Raw genomic sequence first — 21,016 nt, forward strand, 5'->3', positions numbered from 1 at the left:
TGCCAAGCCACTCTCCATCATCTATCAGCAATCCTGGTCAACGGGGGAGGTCCCAGAGGACTGGAGGCTTGCCAATGTGATGCCCATTTACAAGAAGGATCAGAGGGAGAATCCGAGTAACTACGGGCCTGTTGGCCTGACCTTGGTACCAGGGAAGATTATGGAACAGTTTGTCTTGAGAGCACTCACATGGCAAGTCCAGGACAAGCAGGGGACCAGGCCCAGTCAGCATGGGTTTACGAAAGGCAGGTCCTGCTTGACCAACCTGATCTCCTTCTATGACCAGGTGACCCGCCTAGTGGGTGAGGGAAAGGCTGTGGATGTTATCTACCTTGACTTCAGCAAGGCCTTTGACACTGTCTCTCATGGCATACTCCTTGAGAAACTGGTGTCTCATGGCTTGGACAAGTGTACTCTTCACTGGGTGAAAAACTGGCTGGATGGACGAGCCCAGAGGGTTGTGGTGAATGGGGTGAAATCCAGTTGGCGGCGGGTCACAAGTGGTGTTCCCCAGGGCTTGGTGTTGGGCCCTGTTCTGTTTAATATCTTTATCAAAGATTTGGATGAGGGGATTGAGTGCACCCTCAGCAAGTTTGCAGACGACACCAAGTTGGGAGGCAGGGTTGATCTGCTTGAGGGTAGGGAGGCTCTACAGAGAGATCCGGACAGGCTGGATCGATGGGCTGACGCCAATTGTTTGAAGTTCAACAAGGCCAAGCGCCGGGTCCTGCACTTCAGTCAAAACAACCCCATGCAGCGCTACAGGCTTGGGGAAGAGTGCCTGCAAAGCTGCCCAGCAGAGAAAGACCTGGGGGTGCTGGTTGACAGCCGGCTGAATATGAGCCAGCAGTGTGCCCAGGTGGCCAAGAAGGCCAACGGCATCCTGGCCTGCATCAGAAATAGTGTGGCCAGCAGGAGCAGGGAGGTGGTTGTTCCCCTGTACTCGGCACTGGTGAGGCCGCACCTCGAGTACTGTGTTCAGTTTTGGGCCCCTCACTACAGGAAAGACATTGAGGTGCTGGAGCGTGTCCAGAGAAGGGCAACCAAGTTGGTGAGGGGGCTGGAGCACAAGTCTTATGAGGAGCGGCTGAGGGAGCTGGGGCTGTTTAGTCTGGAGAAGAGGAGGCTGAGGGGAGACCTTATCGCTCTCTACAACTACCTGAAAGGAGGTTGTAGTGAGGTGGGTGCTGGTCTCTTCTGTCAGGTGGCTGGAGATAGGACGAGAGGAAATGGCCTCAAGTTGCGGCAAGGGAGATTTAGGTTGGATATCAGGAAAAATGTCTTTACTGAGAGGGTTGTCACACATTGGAATAGGCTGGCCAGGGAAGTGGTTGAGTCACCATCCCTGGAGGTATTCAAAAAGTACATAGACAAGGTACTCCAGAATATGGTTTAGTGGGCATGGATGATGGTTGGACTCGATGATATTGAAGGTCTTTTCCAACCTAAATGATTCTATGATTCCGTGATTCTAAGAAAGAAAGGCTCTTCAGAGCCTTGGGATGGATGACTGACTAACCACCACTGCCTCTCAGGAACAGACACTGAAGAGCATACATACTATCATCAAAATTCTGGCTATGTCAAATGTACAGGGAAAGTTTGCTGAAGTCAATACAGACCACTGTTCACATCTCAACTTACTAGAGTTATGTCAGTGCTATACAAGGAAATCAGAATAATCTCCACAGACCTCTGCTGACAGTCTTTCTAATAAGATGCAAAAAATGATGCCTTCTGAGAAGATGGCTGTTACTAAAATTAACACGTTATTGTACTTAAATTTCTGATAGTATGACATTACAAGCTGTGGAAATAGATTTCAAATAGTTTTTGAAAAAAATTCTCTATGAAGAAATTTAGTGTTATGAAAATCAGAAAGTGAATTCTGGTCCTCTTTCTGACTTCACATCTAACCATAAATTTCTCCTACTGAAACCATATTAAAAACATGACAAGTACTGGCAGTCTCAAACTGAAGTACCATCTGGTACACATGCAAAGGTTATGTCTGCTGCACAGGCCTGTTCAAAACCCTAGTCCAGTGTTTAAAACCATATATTTTTTTCAGAAACAGAGTGAACCATCAATTTTACAAAGGAGAGTGTAGCCCTCAGAGAAAGAAAGAAAAAAAAAAGAAAGAGAAAAATATTGTAAGCCTAAAGATTCAAATGTGAATCAAATTCAGTGTGTACAGTTGTCATCCTGACAATATTTCTATAGCCTTAGCTATAGCTTTAAATTCAGCATCAATAAAATAGTCACAAGTTCATTATGAAAGTATAAGTAAAAACAGATTTTCTGCTAAGATTTTGCGTATCAAGTGACAAATACTAAAGAATAAAGAGAATTAGTTCATGAAAGTCAACTGCAATGAACTGAGAAGATTTATTATGGCAAAATGTTAGGAGGTTACTTGTTTGGGGGCTTCTTCCACCTCTGCTTAGATAAATTTCATCAGGAACCTGAATCCCAAATCATGGAACGTATTTGCAGAGAAGAGATCCAGCCCTAACTGGGCTAATAACTGCTTCAAAAGTGTACTGGGGTAATCAGACAGTCTGAAAGGAGAGGATAGGAAACATTTTAAAAGCTAATGCAGAAGGAAAACTACCTTTCAGAGAGTTTGAGAGAACTGCATTACACACCTGCATGGCACTGCAACTCTAACAGAATGGGATCAAGCTTCTGATCACATAGTATAAGCCATCTTTATTTCTCTGGCTGATTAGTTACAATGACATCACCCAGGGAACTAAACTAATGGTTAGATTGGTGGTAGAAGAGTAAAACAGAAACAAAATGATGAATAGGAAACCAATTAAAGAGAAGACATCACTCATTGTGCTGCTTAGGGAAATAACTGGCTGGAGACTAGAGTTCTTCCACATGAGTAGTAGAAAGATGTTCATTAATTTTTCTTATGAAACATGAAATGTGTATGAGGTAATGTCAACACAGAAAACAATCCTTCTACACAACGTTATAGGAGGGCTTAGGGGGATAAAATAATAATAGTGGGGTGAAACATAATACTGAAAATGTACAAGGTTGTGCCACCCATAGGGAATAAACAAGAATTTGTGCTACAAGCTGAGAGTTCAGGCGCAGGATATTGGTTGATCTCAGAATGATACTGACGTGATATGACTTCAGAAAAAGATGAATGTGTTCCTGAATGTCTCAGGCTAATTTTTAGCACAAATACTCAGCTTTTTAATGTGAGGACAGACATTAGCTGAAATACCACATAAAATCCTGGAAGAATTTCAACTGAATTAAGTACATCAGATAGCTAGGACAATAATCACGGAAAGGCTGTTTGTCCTCAACCAACGACATTATTAAAATAGCCTCCTGCTAGGAACAAATACTCACTCAAAGACAAACATGCAACGAATACTTATAGCAGTGAATCCAGCCTACACAAGACCATGCAGTTTTCTTTTCCATGCACAACCATGACTGCAAAAGCAGTAGCAAAGTCAGTTACCAACAGGTCCATGTTTCGAGTCAGAGTCCTCACTAGACCTCACTTACACTGGCAAAAGCTATTGCTTATAGACTTTGACCCCTCTAAACACTGTAGATCTAGCAAACCCTTAGTTCTGTGGTTTGCAACAATTTAACACATTATATCCTGACCTGGATATGGGAATTTCAAATTATTGGATTCATTTGGATCAATGTAATAAGATGCTGTTGGAAAGAAAACTAGAAAGGGAAAGAACAGTTGAAGATGAATTGGTCTTCCAAAAAACATTTGTGAATTATTAACGAACAAATGAATATAAGCACCAAGGTTTTTAAGCATAGTCACCATTGCCCATAAACTCCTTTTAAATATAGTGATTTCCTTCTCCCCCTTTCTTCACGCACTCACAGTTTCATACACACAGACTATAATAAAACAAATATCAGAGTTTCAGAAGAGCATGATACTGCTTAAGGCGAATCTGTCTGGGATATGGGGGATGAGACAACACTCTCTGAAGAAGAAACTCTTAAGAACAGATGACTACCAAGATATGGTGAGGCCCTACACAGCACACTGCACACAAACTAAAGTGGTGTTTTAAAACTCTTTTCTACTAAGTATCTTATTCTCAACACTAACATCAGCTCTTGTTTTAAAAGGTTGTTGGATCACTGCAAGACCGAGTCACTGGCTGCTAAAGGAAAGAGAGATATGTACAAAAATCAGCATGTAAGAGCAGTTGATATAGCGACGTGACCTACTGTAGTTCAGGGCCCACCCTGCAAACAAGACAACAACATTCTGTCCCAGGATATGCAATGTTAGCAATCTTTGCATTTGTGAGGATTCACTCAGCAGTCAGATATTTCAGATACAACGCAATCTCTCCTTCTCAGGTATGGTATCTCAGAGGCAATGTATCTCAAAAGGAATCACAGTTCTTTGCCCTAAATTCAAACCATCAGATGCATGATTTATTCCTGATTTCAGAGTGCTTCCATCCCCACCTCACATGAACCTATGAATATTTGGAGTGTTATAAAATATTGCTCAAAAATCAAACTGAAACGTAAACAAAATTCAATTCCATGAATTGCATGTTCAGGTCTAAAAAAGGTCTTCTGTTTGAACTCCTAACAGCCTGATTGTAATTCCAGCTAACTCTTATTTAGAAAAAGACTTCTCAGTTTCCTTCTTCTAGCATATATATGGCATATAAAAACTTTTAAGTTCTTAAACTGGGATATTTATTTTTCCCCAATTTATTATTTTACATATGGACACACTGATAATTGTACTGTAAAGACCGAAAGTCATCTTAGTCTAAAAACTTTTGAAAATGCATTCTAGAGATGCATAGCTTGTTGAAATACTTTTAGTTTTCAATCTTCTAATTCACAGATAAAAAAAAAAAAACTGCCAGAGAATATTAATAGATACTTGATAAGAATTATGTCAGTATTTCAACTTGGCTTAGGCTGGTGTCCATTTTTTGAAAATTTGTAGCGTGGCTACACAAAGCTAGCTACATACCTTTACCATCATTATTTTCTTGACGCTGAGGCTAGATCATATCAGGAGAACTGTTTCACAGTACCTTTATAATTAAGCACTCCTCAGCCGTCCTCTTGGTGTGGATTGCTACTGCTGGTTAATCTTCAGGGGTGGGGATCTGGGGAGGCAAATTTATGAAGGAGAAAACTAGGTTACTTATCAGTAACTGGAATTCTCTGAATATATTGCCTCCACAGATCCACACTAACCCTCCCTCCTTTTGTTAGAATTAACTCACGATTCACAATAGCTGGATAAAAATGAAGGGACTGGGCACTGTGATGCTAGAAAACCCTGTTTAAAAAAATATTCTCATGAGTCCATTGAGGCAAATTACCCGCTTGGATACTTGCTCTAAACAATTCTAGGATTCACGTACAACACATGACTTCATGAAAATGGATTTGTAGCAGTGATATCTCAAAGGTGCAATTATTGGAAAATGATCAAGCTTCCACAAACCTTCTAGCAGCACACTGTTTTGTTTGGGTTTTTTTTTGCACAAGTGAAGTTCTTATCTGCTTCTATTGCATTAGATATTTTGTAAGCATTACTAAACCCAGTATACTGTTATAATATTCAGAGATCCCCGCCAAAGACTTTTATTCTAGTGAGAAGAGAGATAATATTTATTTGGCATGACATTACTAAAACCAGTATATTTTTGTAATATTCAGAGATCCCTGCCAAAGACTTTTATTCTAGTGAGAAGAGAGATAATATTTATTTGGCAGGAGCAGTTCATCATAATTCCACCCTCTTCAGGGCGCACTTCCACTATCTTCCACATGTGTACTTAGAGTTAATATTTCTATTCTACTTAGAATATGTACTTTTTTCTGATCTAAGCCTTAAATTTTTAAGAAACATGCTTCACCCCCAATTTTCCATGGCTGTATTTCACTAACTTTCACATCACTGCAGAATGATAGTACAATATTCTTTTTCTGCCAGGTCTATGAAATTATTCAAAAATCCAAGATGCGTACTCCTTGCACTAAGGGAGATTACCTGGACTGTCTTTGTTTTTATAATTTTTTGTTCTGTGGAATTTGTTGCTAAATCAAGGTAACAACGGGAGATAATTGTTACTAAAATAGAAAAGTGTTACCTAATTTATATTTTACTTTACTATTTCCAGGAATTTTGCATTGTCTGAAGTGTACGTTTTGCGTGACTAGTGTGTGTGATTATTTGTCCCACTTTAGTTTGATATAAAAATAAAATATGTTTATTTAAATGGACAAAATTAACACTGACGGAGTTTTGAAGTGTTCAGAACACATCCTGAGTGTGGATTATTTACAGGAATAAAGGAATGAAATAATCAAATTTTGGCTAGGAAGAGTGAAAGGTTATGATAACTCATCCCAAACTCTAACTACTGAATGATTAACACACAGAAAAGGAGTTGAGATGTGTTCTCCCGTTGTAGTCCCTGCAGAGTTTTTCTGAAGCTTTTTCCCATCATCACTTCATACACTTTTTCAGAGCCTTAACTGCTGCTATTTATGGACAGCCCATAGATGCACCTACCTAACTTTTCTCAAACCTTGCAATCCTGCCTTTGAACATTTACGCAACTAAACCAAGTCCCACACTGCCAAATCCAAATTCCACATCGGAATTCCACTCCTCTTCATCAGCTATAAAGGGAGATGGTGTGACTCACCAGAATATTGAAGTCCATGCTGCAGATGTCTGCTAGTATAGAATGAATGATAGTACCTCCTTTTTAACTCCATGGTAGAATACATTTTCTTCTCATTTAAGGAAAAGGTATCAACACTCTTCCAGAAATATTTCTGTATCTATATAGAATGTGTTTGGGGGAAAGGGGTGGTTTTATTTCTAGAGAACTATGCAAACACATAATATACTAAGCTTTCTAATATTTGAATAGTGATTTCATGGTTTGCTTTGACAGACAGAAGAGACCGCTACACGAAGTAGATGATGATGCACTATGATGTGCAGGGAAAACAACTCATCTCAGCCTTCTACAACTGTCTCTCTCCATAAGCAGTCTGGAATTAGTGAAATTGCATGACAGTTGCATCTTGCAACTGCAAAGGTAAGCCTTCTAAATGAAGTAAACAATTTTTAAAATTGACAGCAATTCTCTAATTTCATTCAATTTTAGTAAAATTTGAAAGGTTAAAAAATATTAAAGCCATACATGCTTGCAGTTATACCCTCAACAGTACTTCACTTTTAATTCATTTGGGCTAAAATGCAATAGTCTAAGTTGCAGGAGAGATTTTTAAAGGCTTTTTTTTTTTCATGGATATAATACAGGGAACAGACATGGCCAGATAAAACACTGGCCCTCACTGCAGACACTCACTGAAGAATGATTTAGTGTCCAGCAGCAACTATCAGATTTTAAATCCTATGTTACTGCAATCAGCAGGCATTATTCAATGTGCCTATTAAGTCTTCTTTGGAGCAACAGGAGTCCTGCCTCACAAAGAGCCTATCACTGGTCTTGTTTCATTCCCCAAATGTACTCCTCCTCCTAAAGACTTTAATCCACTCCAGTTCTCCCTATGAAAGCAAAGGCCTAGACACGCCAAACACAATAGCAATTGCTGCACCCTACAAGTAATAATTTTTTGCTTATTTACTTTTTTCTGTTTGTTTTTTTGTTCTTGTATCATCTTATATCTTTTTTTTTTTTTTTTTTGGTAGTGCATTTCATATTTTTCCTGCTGTTTTAGTTTTATTCTTGGTACTTCGCAGCAGTTTTTCCTATATCCTGGATTTTACTTTTTTCCTTTTATCCTGATGTAGTGCTTCTTTGGCTTCTATATGCTCCCAGTCAATATGGTCATTCTTTCTCCCTCATCATTTGTGGTTCCATCTCTACTCACTGGAACTTTTCCCCCATACCTATCTGTGCTCACTCTTTGCTCAGTGGTACTTTTTTCCTCCCTTCTTTTACAGCTGTGGTCTGATTCTGCTTTTTTAAAAAATTTTATTTTACTTTAAAGCATGTTATGTTTTCACCAAGTGGTGTTACAGCATGTTTTTGCCTTCACTGCAAAAACAGGAAGAAGGATAAAGGACAAAGTATATTCTAGAAATATTACGATTTGCTTCTTTCTTCCTTCTCATTCTGTAGTTGGCTTGACTCAAGTAGGATAAACTTGAAACTAAATTACAATAAAGCACCGAACAAGTTTCATGATATTGTACTTAGATAATGATTTCAAACCTGTTGTACTGATTTCTGGCTACAGGAATGTAAACGAAGGTAATAATGAGGTACAATTTACAGCTTTACTCTATATTCTTCCACTTTGTCATTTTGCTTTTATTTTGGCTGAAATCGATTGAAGTATAACAAATCTTCAGCAGAGCTATCTAAAGAAATTAGCAAAAAAGGAAACTTTATTGGAAAGAGATCAGTAGAATGAGGATATGACGACTTCAAATGTAATGGGGGGCATGTGGGCCTCCTTTACTCAGGCACTTTAAATCTGACTCAATTGAGCAGCTTAGACCAGCAAGAAAAAAAGTGGGTGCAGTATAGAGACAGTGATGTTCCCAAAAGTCCATACGAGTCTACATGAGCTAAAGATAATACACATCCTCACATTCTTAGAGAGCCAAAATGCAACTAAACTGGTTTGGACATGAAAGTACATAGGATCTCAAAATGCAGAGAACTAGCGCAGTACATTTTCAGCATATTTGACCTAAAACTCCTTTCTTCTCAGTGCTCACACTCATTTGTCCAGAGCCTTGCAAGCGAGAGACATTACTTGACAGAAAATTCTATTTCTGTCATTTTGACTGATAACCACCAAGTGATGAAGACTTCCAAGCTGTTATTTTTCTTCACTTTTTTAGAAAATAGAGGTTTCCCCTCTCTGAATGACTGAGGAGATTTTTAAGCAATCTACCATTCAAGTTATTTAACTGAAAAAAAGATGACAGACAAATGATACTATTAAGTTTGCTCCAGGCAGTTTGCTACTGCAAAATCAAAATAATTTCAAGCAAATCTGGCAAGAGAAAAATTCCCTTGAATAGGTTCTTAAGCACTATTTAATCAGAAACACTCCAAGCAAGAACACAGACTTCTTGGGATGTGGTATGTGTACACGTGCAATCTGGTAATCTAGGACAAAAGAAATGATCCTTTGGAGTGATGAGTCTCCTGTGCACCAAAGTGGAGGGAAGGACTGCACGCACAGGCATAGATGATGAAATTTGCCGAGTATGTCCATCTTCTTGTGTCAAAACTCCCCAATCAATTTAACACCAATAAAAAAAAGGAGGAAAATCAAATTACAATGTTAAAAGCAGAACTTAACATTTCTAATTTTGTCCTTAGGAAGAACTAAGTAAGGCATGTATGCGATAGTTTGGATGCAATCTATGGAAAGTTGCCCTTGACACGAATACAACTTGTAATCAAAGGTATTATTTCTGTATTACCATAATGACATTATTGCTTGCCATGTATTTATTTGTTACTAAGATGTCCTGTCCTTTATATTATTGAAATAAAGAAATGCACATTTCCCCAAAAAAGAAGTTAAAGAAGCCAGGACAAACTCTTTTTTTGTTCCTTAAGCAAAACACCAATCCAATCCTAAAACTCTTTAGTTTGGACCAATTAAGTTTTATTTTGACCATTTCTACTGGGGACCCCTAAAATAGTCATATTGGCTTAGAACGTGGCTGAGAACGGGTGGGCCGAAATCAAAAGAAGAGGAACAGAGTAATAGTTTAGTTGTGAAAACCTTAGAGGCTACAAGGAAGCTGCAGAACTACATAAAGGGATTTTAAACCCACTCCTAGGGCTGGGCTGGCAGCCAGAGTGATGCATCCTGCAGCTGAAACTAGTACTCCACAGGTGTCCTTTGTTGGGCAATTCCAACAACCACCCTGACTTTGCTTTGTATTTCATCTGTAAACATCGAATTCTTAAGGAAGCACATACAGAAAATACGTTTTTGCTGCTTCACTGATACACACAAAGTTCTCACAAGGCACAATGATTTTCCTTGGGGAAGAAATAGATGTTAAAGCCTCCATAAATCCTAACTAAAGTATTATATATCTATAAAAATATAAATATAAGAATATGTTATAGAAACAAAATTATATAGATATATGTTTGTATATATACAAACACTCCCCCAGGCATGTAATTTTCAAACATTTATCCTCAAAACCTAAGTTTTGAGGAAAAAAAGCTAAGTTGAAAATAGGCTGTTTAGCAATAGGAGTTTTTGAAGTGCACAAACCTAGATGCTCTTAAACTCTTAACATACACAGAGGAAAATGAAATGTGGAAGTCTAATCAGATTTCTCAAAGTCTGAATGAGCATTAAATCCCAAATTATAACCTTTTCTACTTAGCTGTTAATCTTCACCTGAAGTCAGACATTTTATGTTTTCCTCCAAACACATTTTAAGCAAGCAAACAAGCAATGTCAGAAATCAGGAACCTATCCTTTAAGGATGAACAATTATAAAGCACAAGCAGACTAATACAACATATAATCAACTTTATGAATGGAAAAAACAGCATACTAGCATTTTCATATACAGCTTGATATAAAAGGTAGAAGCCACTGTATTTTTGCATACTCACTAGTTTTGCACTGACAAATGCGGCAACCATTTTGGTCCAGTTTGAAGCTATAGATACAGTCTTTTTCAGTCAAAGTGCAGTTCACCAAAATCTCACAGGTGGGTGGACCTATTGTGATGTATGTTGGTTCTGAAGGTAAGAAAAAATAAAACAAATAAATTTGAGATTACTTGAGTATTTTAATTACGTTCACAAAAAGACATACACAATGCAACACTGAAAAGAATAATTTTTAATTAATTTTGCTTCTGATTAATGAATATTCTCAGTACTTCTGAAACAATTCAAGAAAGAGACTTTGTTTTGAAGTGATGTACACTCATCACAAACAGTATAAAGCTGCATAAAATTTTTGAAATATTGAAACAGGAAAAAAATACTGCATTTTTTTTTGTTCACTATGAATTCAGCTTTCCTGCATATGCAGTTTAAAACTGAATGTAAAATATTTATTTTGCCCACTTTTCTCCAAAAGTTTTTCATCAAAACTTTGTGGAGATATTTTTACTTTAGAAACTGAACAGAGCTTTCTCCAAATCTCAGCTGATTGATACTACCAAGCTGCAAATCAAACCATGTCACTCAGTAGATCAAATCTTTCTCTGTGTGAATAAGATCACTTCTACTGAAATTTAAAGCATAAGAGACTCTGAATACTAAAAGGGAATGTAAGATACACTGTGTGTGAAAGATCTCTGGAAACCATTTAAAAAATCTATTCATTGAAAAAATAACTTCTTACAGTATACTTTGCAGTACCAGATTATGCTTTTTGAAGTTGAGGATATTATTGCCAATTATTAGGTATTTATGAACAGTATTATACTTACTTTTGGACACGATCTAAGTATGTTGGAGTATGCAATTTGTTTTAATATGTATGGTAGCCAGAAATATTAATGTGTTTTAGTATACAAAGTTGTTAGAATACAATAATATCCAAAGACTTATGAAAATAACAAGGAACCTCAACACTACCATCATAAAACAGGATACAGAAGGAATGAAACACCTATCTTTTCCTGAATGACTTTTTGTTCTGTGAGATTCATATAGTGTGTCTTGTGTTTTTCACAGAACTCAAGCACTTAAGAACTAACGAATTTATAGTCATGAGCATTATTAACATTATACTAAGCATTCAGGAAACACAAGTTGCATGACTTTTAAATAACTGTGAGCTTTTGTTCCACTGTTTCAATTGTTTGAGTTTATCCTGTTCCTCTATCTCAAGAAATGAAGACTTTAAAAAAATTCAATACACGTATTGATAAATTGTGAAAATATGGAGAAACGTTATACTAAGCATCAGGGCAATAAACCATAATATGTTTTATAGAGTATACACATTTTCGTAGACTGGAGGTGGCCACATCTTGCCATCTCTCATCCTCAAGCCAAATACATTGAAAGGCAGATTTTGCTATCCTTACTTAAAGGCAGCTAGTCTCTACTCTCAGACTGAGGGTAAAATACTACTCATCATTGATTAAGTTGTTAGAAGTATACGCTGTTAACCAAAATACAAATTCCTGTGCCTATTGGCTCCATGGCCAGCAGGGAGCTTTTGCACCCATGCCTTCCAGTCAAGTGAAAATTATCCTATTATGAGAATGAGCTTCTCTACATTCATTGTCTTTCACAATTTTCAGCTTTCATAGCTTCTCCCCAGCCCTACTCTTCCCTTCACAACAGTTTATACAGCAGATGAACATTTGTAATCCTTTTAAAATTAGGTCAGCTAAGTACAGAGTTTGGAGGGAAAAACTGCATGAAAGACACTACAGTGAAGTTAGATGACTTCAAACTTATCCCAGAGGTCACAGTTCAGATTCCTCACTTTCCTGGAAGTTTCAAAGTAACATTCAAATTCTGTTGCTTGTGTAATTTTTGTAGGAAAAGTAGCTATACACTTTATATGTCTATAAACCAGCACCAACAGCTTTGTTCAAACACAAGCTGGAAATTTGTACAATGGCATCCATGTCTCTGTAGACCCCTCAAATCTCTTCTAATTTAAATTAAAACTTTTCCAGATATTTTTGTAAGAGTTTAATACAGATTACTAGGTTGGAAGTCAAACGAGGAATTTTATAAATTTCTGTGAATTCTTCATTTCAAAGCTGAGTTTGCACAGGTAGGATGGAGGAGTAACCATAATGAGCAACGTATTTTTGAATCCATGGATTCCCAAACTAGACTTCTTTTAATCTCAGTGAACTCTTCATATTTGTTTCCAAGTTCATTCAGTAAACTATCTGACTAAATCATATTCATGTATAATATTTAACATTTGCAACTTCAACAAGCCATTAGTTTAGGAATCCAGAACATATTGATATATACCAATAACATCATGTATTCCAGAAACTCCATTAATTAATCACATCTGTTTAGGACTCTGAGTATATAAACTAGTTTTGCAAACAAACTGATTTGTAGCATCTGGTGCCTATTCTGAAAACCTCCTTTCCTACCTCACTCCATTCTCTAACCAAAATACCCTAAACATGCAAGAGACCAAAATACAAGAGTTACCCTGAAGCTACATTCAGGTTACTGGTCAGCCAGCCCAAACCCTACCCTGTCATTTTGTCAAGTGACAAAAAAGCCACAGCAATGCTTACGCTCACTGGTAGTTAAAACCACTACAAATCATATGAATCATTAATGCTACCCAAAGTAAAGTTCACACACAGTAACAGGAGAACTGAAGGAAACTGTAGCTTTACCATCTGACTGCAGAACAGTTAGGTAAAATACGTAGTTAACCCACAAACACTTACTGAAAGCTGAGATGCAGGTTAGTGTTCATTGAACCACTTGGGTGTAAACTAAACCTAGAGAAAAACAGGATTGTGTTTCACCCCCCATCACTGAAGTTCACCCCTCAAGATAACTTCTCTTTAATTGCAGGTATAATTTAATATCTAGAAAAAAACCCATGGATATCTGTTATATATTTTTCGTGGTGACTTTTCAAATCTACACTTCTCTGTTTTGATGCTCTTGTGTCTTGGACACACAGACACAATTTTTTGCCCCCTTGATACATCCAGTAATGTGGTATTTCTTACAAGGGACAAAATTAAACTGTCATTATATTAATTTGAAAGGTTTTTATTACTCCTCTATTCATTGTGTTTTATTAGTTTATTACCTCCCACTTTTGTGTCTGCTCTCAGCATCCTCAGTGTTTCCAGACAAGCTTACAAATCTGTTTTTTCTCCCTCCTGTCCCTGAAGGTAAGCCCTGAGATACAGTAATTTTATATGCATGCCTGCTTCTCAATGAGCTGCAAGTAGAGAACAAAAGAAATAATTTCATTCCCTACCCCCACATGTGCAAAAATGCAGCCGGGGATGTGTGGGGGAATTCAGCCCTTTTCACTTCGCTAGACAAGACTCAACAAATAAAGCCAGCTCTGCTCTGCCAGGCTTCTGGCTATTTGAACAGGCAAGCAGTAGCTAAGCATGAAAAAGCATGTACCACCACATGATCTGAGCTAGGCTTTTCACTGCTGCTCTTGGTAGAAACGGCAGAAGAAAGATCCAGTGCACAAACGCACAGACAATGGGTGGGGAAAACGGGTGCTGTTTCTGTCTGTGTGCTTTACCAAAAATAAAACTATACCGTAGAAAGAGAGAAGAAGAAAGTAAAAAGAAGGGGATTGAAGAGAGTCTGGATGAAAACAATGCATTTTTTAATAAAGCACAGATTTTGCTGATGTCAAATGCTTATATATAAGGTTAAATGCAGATTTCTATTAGAACATCATGCTTCTATATACTCTCCCTGAGCCTGATACTTTCTATGCTGAATTTTAGTGCAGAGGATTATTAATTTGCCTGCTGTGAGGCTGATAAAGATTTTTGAATTAATTTTTTACACTGCCATTTGCTTAAAACAATTTCAAAAAGTTTGAAATCCACAGCGGATATTTCAGTCACTGGTGGCCTGTCAGTCTGATTGGTCCACCAAGAAATACTACTGTATGTGATCAAAATCCTGAATCTCATTCATCCTAGCTTGAAATCAAACTGTGCATTTGTGGGGAAAGACAGACAGACAGACAGTGACATCCAAGTAATACCTGGAGCTGGCTTTGTCCTTACTGAGCCTACACTAGCAATACCAACACAAAAACTGGATTTCACAACAAAAAAAGAAAGAAAAAAGAAATAAAAAGAAAAAAGAAAGAAAAAGAAAAAAGAAAGAAAAAGAAAAAAGAAAGAAAAAGAAAAAAGAAAAAAAAGTTGTCAAGGTGTAATAAGACCATATTTTCAATGGTATTTTTCTACCCAGGATACTTTTGTAATATGAACAAAACCAATCCCCAGGCCCCTGTGTTCTGCTATTTTCTGATTTTTGAGACCTCTTACTTCTCCTGTGAGTGATATGACACAGCTTGCATTACAAAGAGCAGACATTTTCTTCTGTTAAAAAATACTGTATATATACCCCAACACAAGAACACAGGATGGTCGATCTGGTCTAGTACCGTGCCCTGTATACAGATCTTGTTATACTTGGATGAGTATTGAGGTCTTAAGATAGAAGTATGCAGAAATGGAGAGGAACTGATGCATCCATGTTTCAGTGAGACCAGGGGAAAAAGTTTCTCAGGATTAGAATTTTATTATACACACAGTTTGATCAATTAAAGTTATCAAAAAGAAGAGAAAGCAAGCTAAAATTCAGCAATTGATTGCTGAAGCCCTGGAAAACAAAACAAATCAAAACAAACAAAAAAATCAGAGACAATTTATTGCGATCTTGTTGACTTCTACTGTTTATCTGAATGTTAAAAATGAACTGTTCACTGAAGATTTCATTTTTCCTTCTAACTTTGGAGATTTCATTTACATAATTCTTTAGTTAATTTTAAAGAGAACTAAAAAAAAAATCCTCCCTAAGGCTGGTACCAGAATGAAAAGTTATACTCATCTTCCTATCACATCCTTAGTTGTTCAAAATCTGAACTCAGGCCATTGAATTTATTTCAGAAAACAAAGAGGGATTCCCCTTAACTGTACTACTGCAAAGCTGCATGTATTACGGGAGCACCAAGCGTTCAGTTTTGGTTTGTGTGAAGGAGAAGAGGGACCCGTATTAGCAGGAGCAGAGCCTGCAGGTGTAGGGAAGGGATGCTTCTCCTCCGTTTAGCACTTGGGAGCCCACAACTGGAGTAGTGTCCAGCTTTGGGCTCCTCAGTAGAAGAGACGCTGACACACCTGACTGAGTACAGCACAGGGCCACCATGCTGGTCAGGGGGTGGAGCAGGTGGCATACGAGGAAGGCTGAGAGGCCAGGGCTTGTTCAGCCTGGAGAAGGAGGGTGAGAGGGGCATCCTACTGCTGTCCACCACTACCTAACAGGAGGGTACAAGGACGACAAGGCCTGGCTCATCTTGGAGGTGCTCCAGGCTAGGATGAGAAGCAACGAACACTAGCGTGAACATGGGAAATTACAACTTGATAACAGTTGTTTTGTTCTTTCTTTTAAACCACGTGGGGGGGGTCAAACTATGCCAAGAGTCCTGGAGAGGTTGTGGGATCTCCATCCTTCAAAATACTCAAAACTTAATTGGGACAAGCCCTGAGATCCTGCTGTCACTGGACCTGCTTCGAGCAGGAGATAGGACTAGAAAATCTCCGGTGGTCCTTTCCAACTTGCACAACTCCATGCATTTCACTGTCACATAAACTCAGGACATTTCCTGTGAAAGCAGCAATATCCTTGATGGATCTTAATCAGGGAACTGAAATCCAAAAGATAAACATTTCAATTTCTGATGATTTCTGTATGCTTTTGCCAAGTACCGATGACCTTCCTTCCGCAATAAAAGTACACATTTGCCTAACAACATCTCTCTGAAATCTACTTAATGACTTCAAGAGTAGCTTTTTATTCAAAAAGCAAAATTTCTTCCAGGCAGTTAAAACAGTAATTCTCTCTGAAGCATTATTTAGTGACAACCACAACCACCTTTCATCAGTCTCATTTTTTGTCCTCCTTTAAGTTAATACATTACCATGCTTCACCACTTGGCAAGGTATTTTTATTATTATTATTACTACACGAAAAACACTTAAAACAAGCTCTTTGTTTCATTTGGAATGCAGTATTTTAACTCAAAACAGGTTTTGTTTCACACTTTCAGTAATACCATGTGAGGGAATTACCTACTCCAGGCTTTTACAAAATTGGTTTTAAATAGGGAAGTAACTATTGCATTTTAAGTTTTTAATTCTGCACACTGTTAAATATAACATTGTTGAACACAAATGAATTTAAATATGAATAGAGAACTTCTATTGCTGCTTCTAATTGACTTAGAAATCTGGACCATCATGTATCTTAGCCCAAAAGTATTAGAAATCTAAGGGGACAGGTATTTTACACTACTCTATCATTCCAGTTTTTAATTCCACTTGTAAATGTTGCCCTGTCAATACAAAAGGGAAAAAAGCTATCCCTGTTGTAATAAAATCACTGTATTTTTCCTTGCCATAAAAGTATGGCAAAAGCATGCATCAAAAACCTGGGTTCGGTTACTTTGATTCCGACTTCTCCTCTTCATTGGTGCTCCCCGTGCAGCTCTACTATTATTCTACGTGCATATGCTTGAAAGCCAGTGAGTCCCACCAACATTTGGTATAAAGTGTCCCAAACATATCACAGTATCATTTGTAAATGCCATAATAACAAACTACAACACAGTGTGGGTTGACAGCAGTTCATGTATATATATTCAACAGAAACTGGTAAACAGAGGACATTTTGGACCCCAAAGCTCTAAGTGTTTTATGTATGTATGTATGCATGCATGCATGTTTTTCTTGCCTTGCTGGATTTTTTATAGATAAATTTATCTGTATTCATATAAAAACAGCATTTCCAGCCAACTTCACACTAACAAAGAGGTTTCAGTCTGCATCATAGAAACACATTTCTTCATCGAAACTATACAATTTTAAGCTCTATAGATACATCACTACATAGAGGTTGAAAATTATCTTTTGAGATCCTTCTTTGAATACCCAAACCACCATGGATTTCATCAATTCCATTTTAAGACTGCAAACTACTGCACAAGTACCTATCTTTTACAAGGAATTTAGCAGCACAGGCTGTAAAAATTCATTGCCAAGTGAACGATTTTTACACTAATAGACATTAAAAAGAAGTATGTCCCTGGAACCCACCAAAATACTATTTGTATTTTATATTTATTCAATATTTGTATACTGACTATTAATGGCATGCTTAAAAGCAGTTTCAGATGTTTGTTTTCATAGTTACTATATAACACAAATACAGTATATTCTGATCAAGGTATTTTGAGGAATTTTGGGGAATATTGCTCATGCAACTGGAAGATAAAGTTGCCAGTGATTTCTTCCCATGTATAAGAAAAACATTTGAAAAAAAAAATTGCAAAAAAAAGCATGCAAAAAAGCATTTGTACTTTCGAAAGGCTAAATTACAATCAAGATAATTGCAACATACAAGTTCATACCAACAGTAACACATGAACTTTTCAAACACACCAAACTAACTGTTATACAGCACAATGAAGCCACCAGGCCTAAAAATAATCCTAAACTTAAATGTGAAGACTGTGTAGTCATAACTGTAGAATGAGAAGTGGGATTGTATGCTTTACCGCTCAGTGCTACAACTCCCCAGCCTCTTCATATTCCCATCTTGTTAATGTGAACCAGTCTATAGTTTAACTAAAGACAATCAGATAAAGTAGATTAATTCCTTGTGCATATTATTAAAAAGGCTGGAACATGGAAACACATTTTCAGTGTATAGCACAGGGAAGCTTTATATCCACTTGTGAGCACCACTATGTATGTTCTTCCTACCTTTAGACCAGCAGTATTGATCACAACAAAACCCCTTTTCAGTATAATATTCCAAATTCTGCCCACTGATATTTCCAATACTTTTAACAAAAGTACCTATGGGTAGTTTTGGGGCTTTTTTTTTTTTTTTTTTTGGGTGGGTTTTTTTGGGTGTTTTTTTGTTTTTGTTTTTGTTTTTTTTAAGGAGGGACAACAATAAAAAACTTTGTATAAAGGTCTTATTGTGCTCAGCCACAAACTCAAAAAATAACTCTCTGAAGTTTACACATTTAATTTACAATGATTTTTAACCCCAGAGACAACAAATCATATAAAATAGCAGTGCATTTAGATTCTGCAGCAATTGGTCTTGGGATCTTTGGAGAAAGCATTAGCCATGTAGAAATAATAAGCTCAACAGAAGAGTATTCTAGAAAGCCCAACATCTCATCGGGAGCATGAAATGAAAATCTCTTCTGGGGGAGGAAGGAAAAATGAGTCAAAATCATGTTCTACACATGGAGAAAGACCTCTAACATCAATAATAAAGGACGTGCCTGTGTTTGGGGAAGGCAAAATAGCTCCCTCTTCTGTAGTATTTTATAACACAAACTACCTTTAAAAGGATTAAGCTGTTCTGATCCTATGAAACCAGCACCAACTGACTTAAACAAATACAGCATCAGTGCATTCAAGCATTTACTATAAAAATTAAGGAAAAAAAAAAGTGAACAGCAGTCTCACTTTTTACCTAATGCTTTACGTGATAACTGGTTAAAACTGGTCCTGAAGGGTGTGCTGCTCAACAGCCTTTCATTCGAGTCTGCATACTTGTTTGAATTTTGTCTGCTGTCCAAAAAAGTTAACTGCAGCCTACTAAGCAGCAGCATGTGTGTTTACTTAAGCTTCCTGTAAAAACATTCATATCATTCCAAGAGTGACTAAATGTTTTCCATCCTCATAGTTTGCATTCCAGCCTTCCCCACCCCTCCAGTTCATTACATGAAAAATATCAGTCCTGAATCCCGGGCAAGATTTCCTTCCTGGGTTTGAAATACCTAATGCCTTGCAGGAATTTTTTTCCCAGCATTTAGCTATCCGTGTTAACTATCAGGTTCAACAATTCAGCGTCACATAACTATTTATACAATGTCTGCGAGGACTTAAGATGATATAATTTTCTAATGTCATAAACAACTCTGAAAATATATTCACTAATAATTCCAAACACATAGTTCAGTTTGGCAGGCTTTTGTTTCAAATTTTATTCATAGTGTCAACCTGAAACTACTTAAATAGGTATTTTTCCTCAAAAGTAACTATTATAAATCGAAGACTATTTTTATTGTTCCAAACTGAAGAAGCCTCCTATGAACCAAAGCTGCATGAGGGGAAGTGTTTCTTTTTTGCAGTGACACAACCAAAATACACAAACTTTCCACTCCCAAGATGCGAAGTTAAAAACTTTTGTCTGTCACAGTCAGTTCTTCCAGTTTTTGGTTTAACAGGCATATACACTCTTCAAATATATTTTAATGCCAATAAGACTTTTTTTTGACAATTTTACGTGGAGTGACACTAAGAAATAACCACCTTTATTAATACAGAATCAATTAAGCCTATCAAGAACATCCAAATAGATTCAGAAGGCTATTTGGTTATCGTTACTAGGTGAAGATACGGCAAACGCACTAAATTAGTGTGCATCTGGGGCAAACCTATGAATGCTATAGGCACTGAAAAGAATTAATTAGAGGATCCATGAGGTTCTTTAGAAGTGAGACATCCTTAGCTGCATTGATGTACATACTCATTAGGATTCTTTGGTTATTTATCCTTCCAGTAGTCTTCCACTGAACTTAACGATTAATCACTGAAAACTAGGAAAATATTATTTTATACTAGTATAGTCTTCCTGACTTTCTTAAACTCACAGAGACTTTCACTGGCAGTAGGTTTCATTATACCCTGGGTGGTGTGGTTCAGCAGGCTCAGTTGCCTTGTCTAAAACTGCTATACTAAATCATGATCTGGCAAACGTAAGCCCAATTCTCTACAGCACGGCACTTGCATCCCTTAATTGACTTTGATGAAAAGGCTGGTTGAGAGCTACAGCACTGCTGCTGAACAATAACTTATACTTCATGCTCTAAGGAGATCTCTGGGCCCAAATCCTGCACCGGTGAACCCCGCTCACTACCACTGACTTCATCCTGAATGAATCAAATTTCTTTTCACTGGATTCTGCTGCCTGTTTTTACTTAATGAAGTGCTGGACACGCTAAAGGAACTGAACTGAATTACATCTCAGCTAGAGTTTGGAGCCCTTTATTGATGAAAATGTTAATTTCTTTTTGTGAAGATAAAGTGTCAGCCATAATGACAGCAAAGTAATGTGGGCCTTATTCATGAAAATCCTCTGAGGGGATTTTGTTTAACACTTAATTTCTTATTCACAGCTTATGCTGGCACCCTGCCACCTGTACCTGAGGGCTCTCACGCAGAAGGATGTACTGC

At 37.4% G+C, this 21,016-nt stretch overlaps 1 protein-coding gene across 3 annotated transcripts in view; it reads right to left on the minus strand.

Annotated features, from left to right (window-relative positions):
* The window catches only part of CRIM1 (cysteine rich transmembrane BMP regulator 1), a 203,502-nt gene that overhangs the window by 36,719 nt on the left and 145,767 nt on the right, over positions 1 to 21,016 (minus strand). For all 3 annotated transcript variants that reach the window (XM_030034489.2, XM_030034490.2, XM_030034491.2), the window contains one exon: positions 10,644 to 10,772. In XM_030034489.2, the coding sequence (XP_029890349.1) occupies positions 10,644 to 10,772 (129 nt within the window). The remainder of the gene's footprint in view (positions 1 to 10,643; positions 10,773 to 21,016) is intronic.

Source organism: Aquila chrysaetos, chromosome 13 (assembly GCF_900496995.4).
Source record: "Aquila chrysaetos chrysaetos chromosome 13, bAquChr1.4, whole genome shotgun sequence".
NCBI classification, from domain to species: Eukaryota; Metazoa; Chordata; class Aves; order Accipitriformes; family Accipitridae; genus Aquila; species Aquila chrysaetos.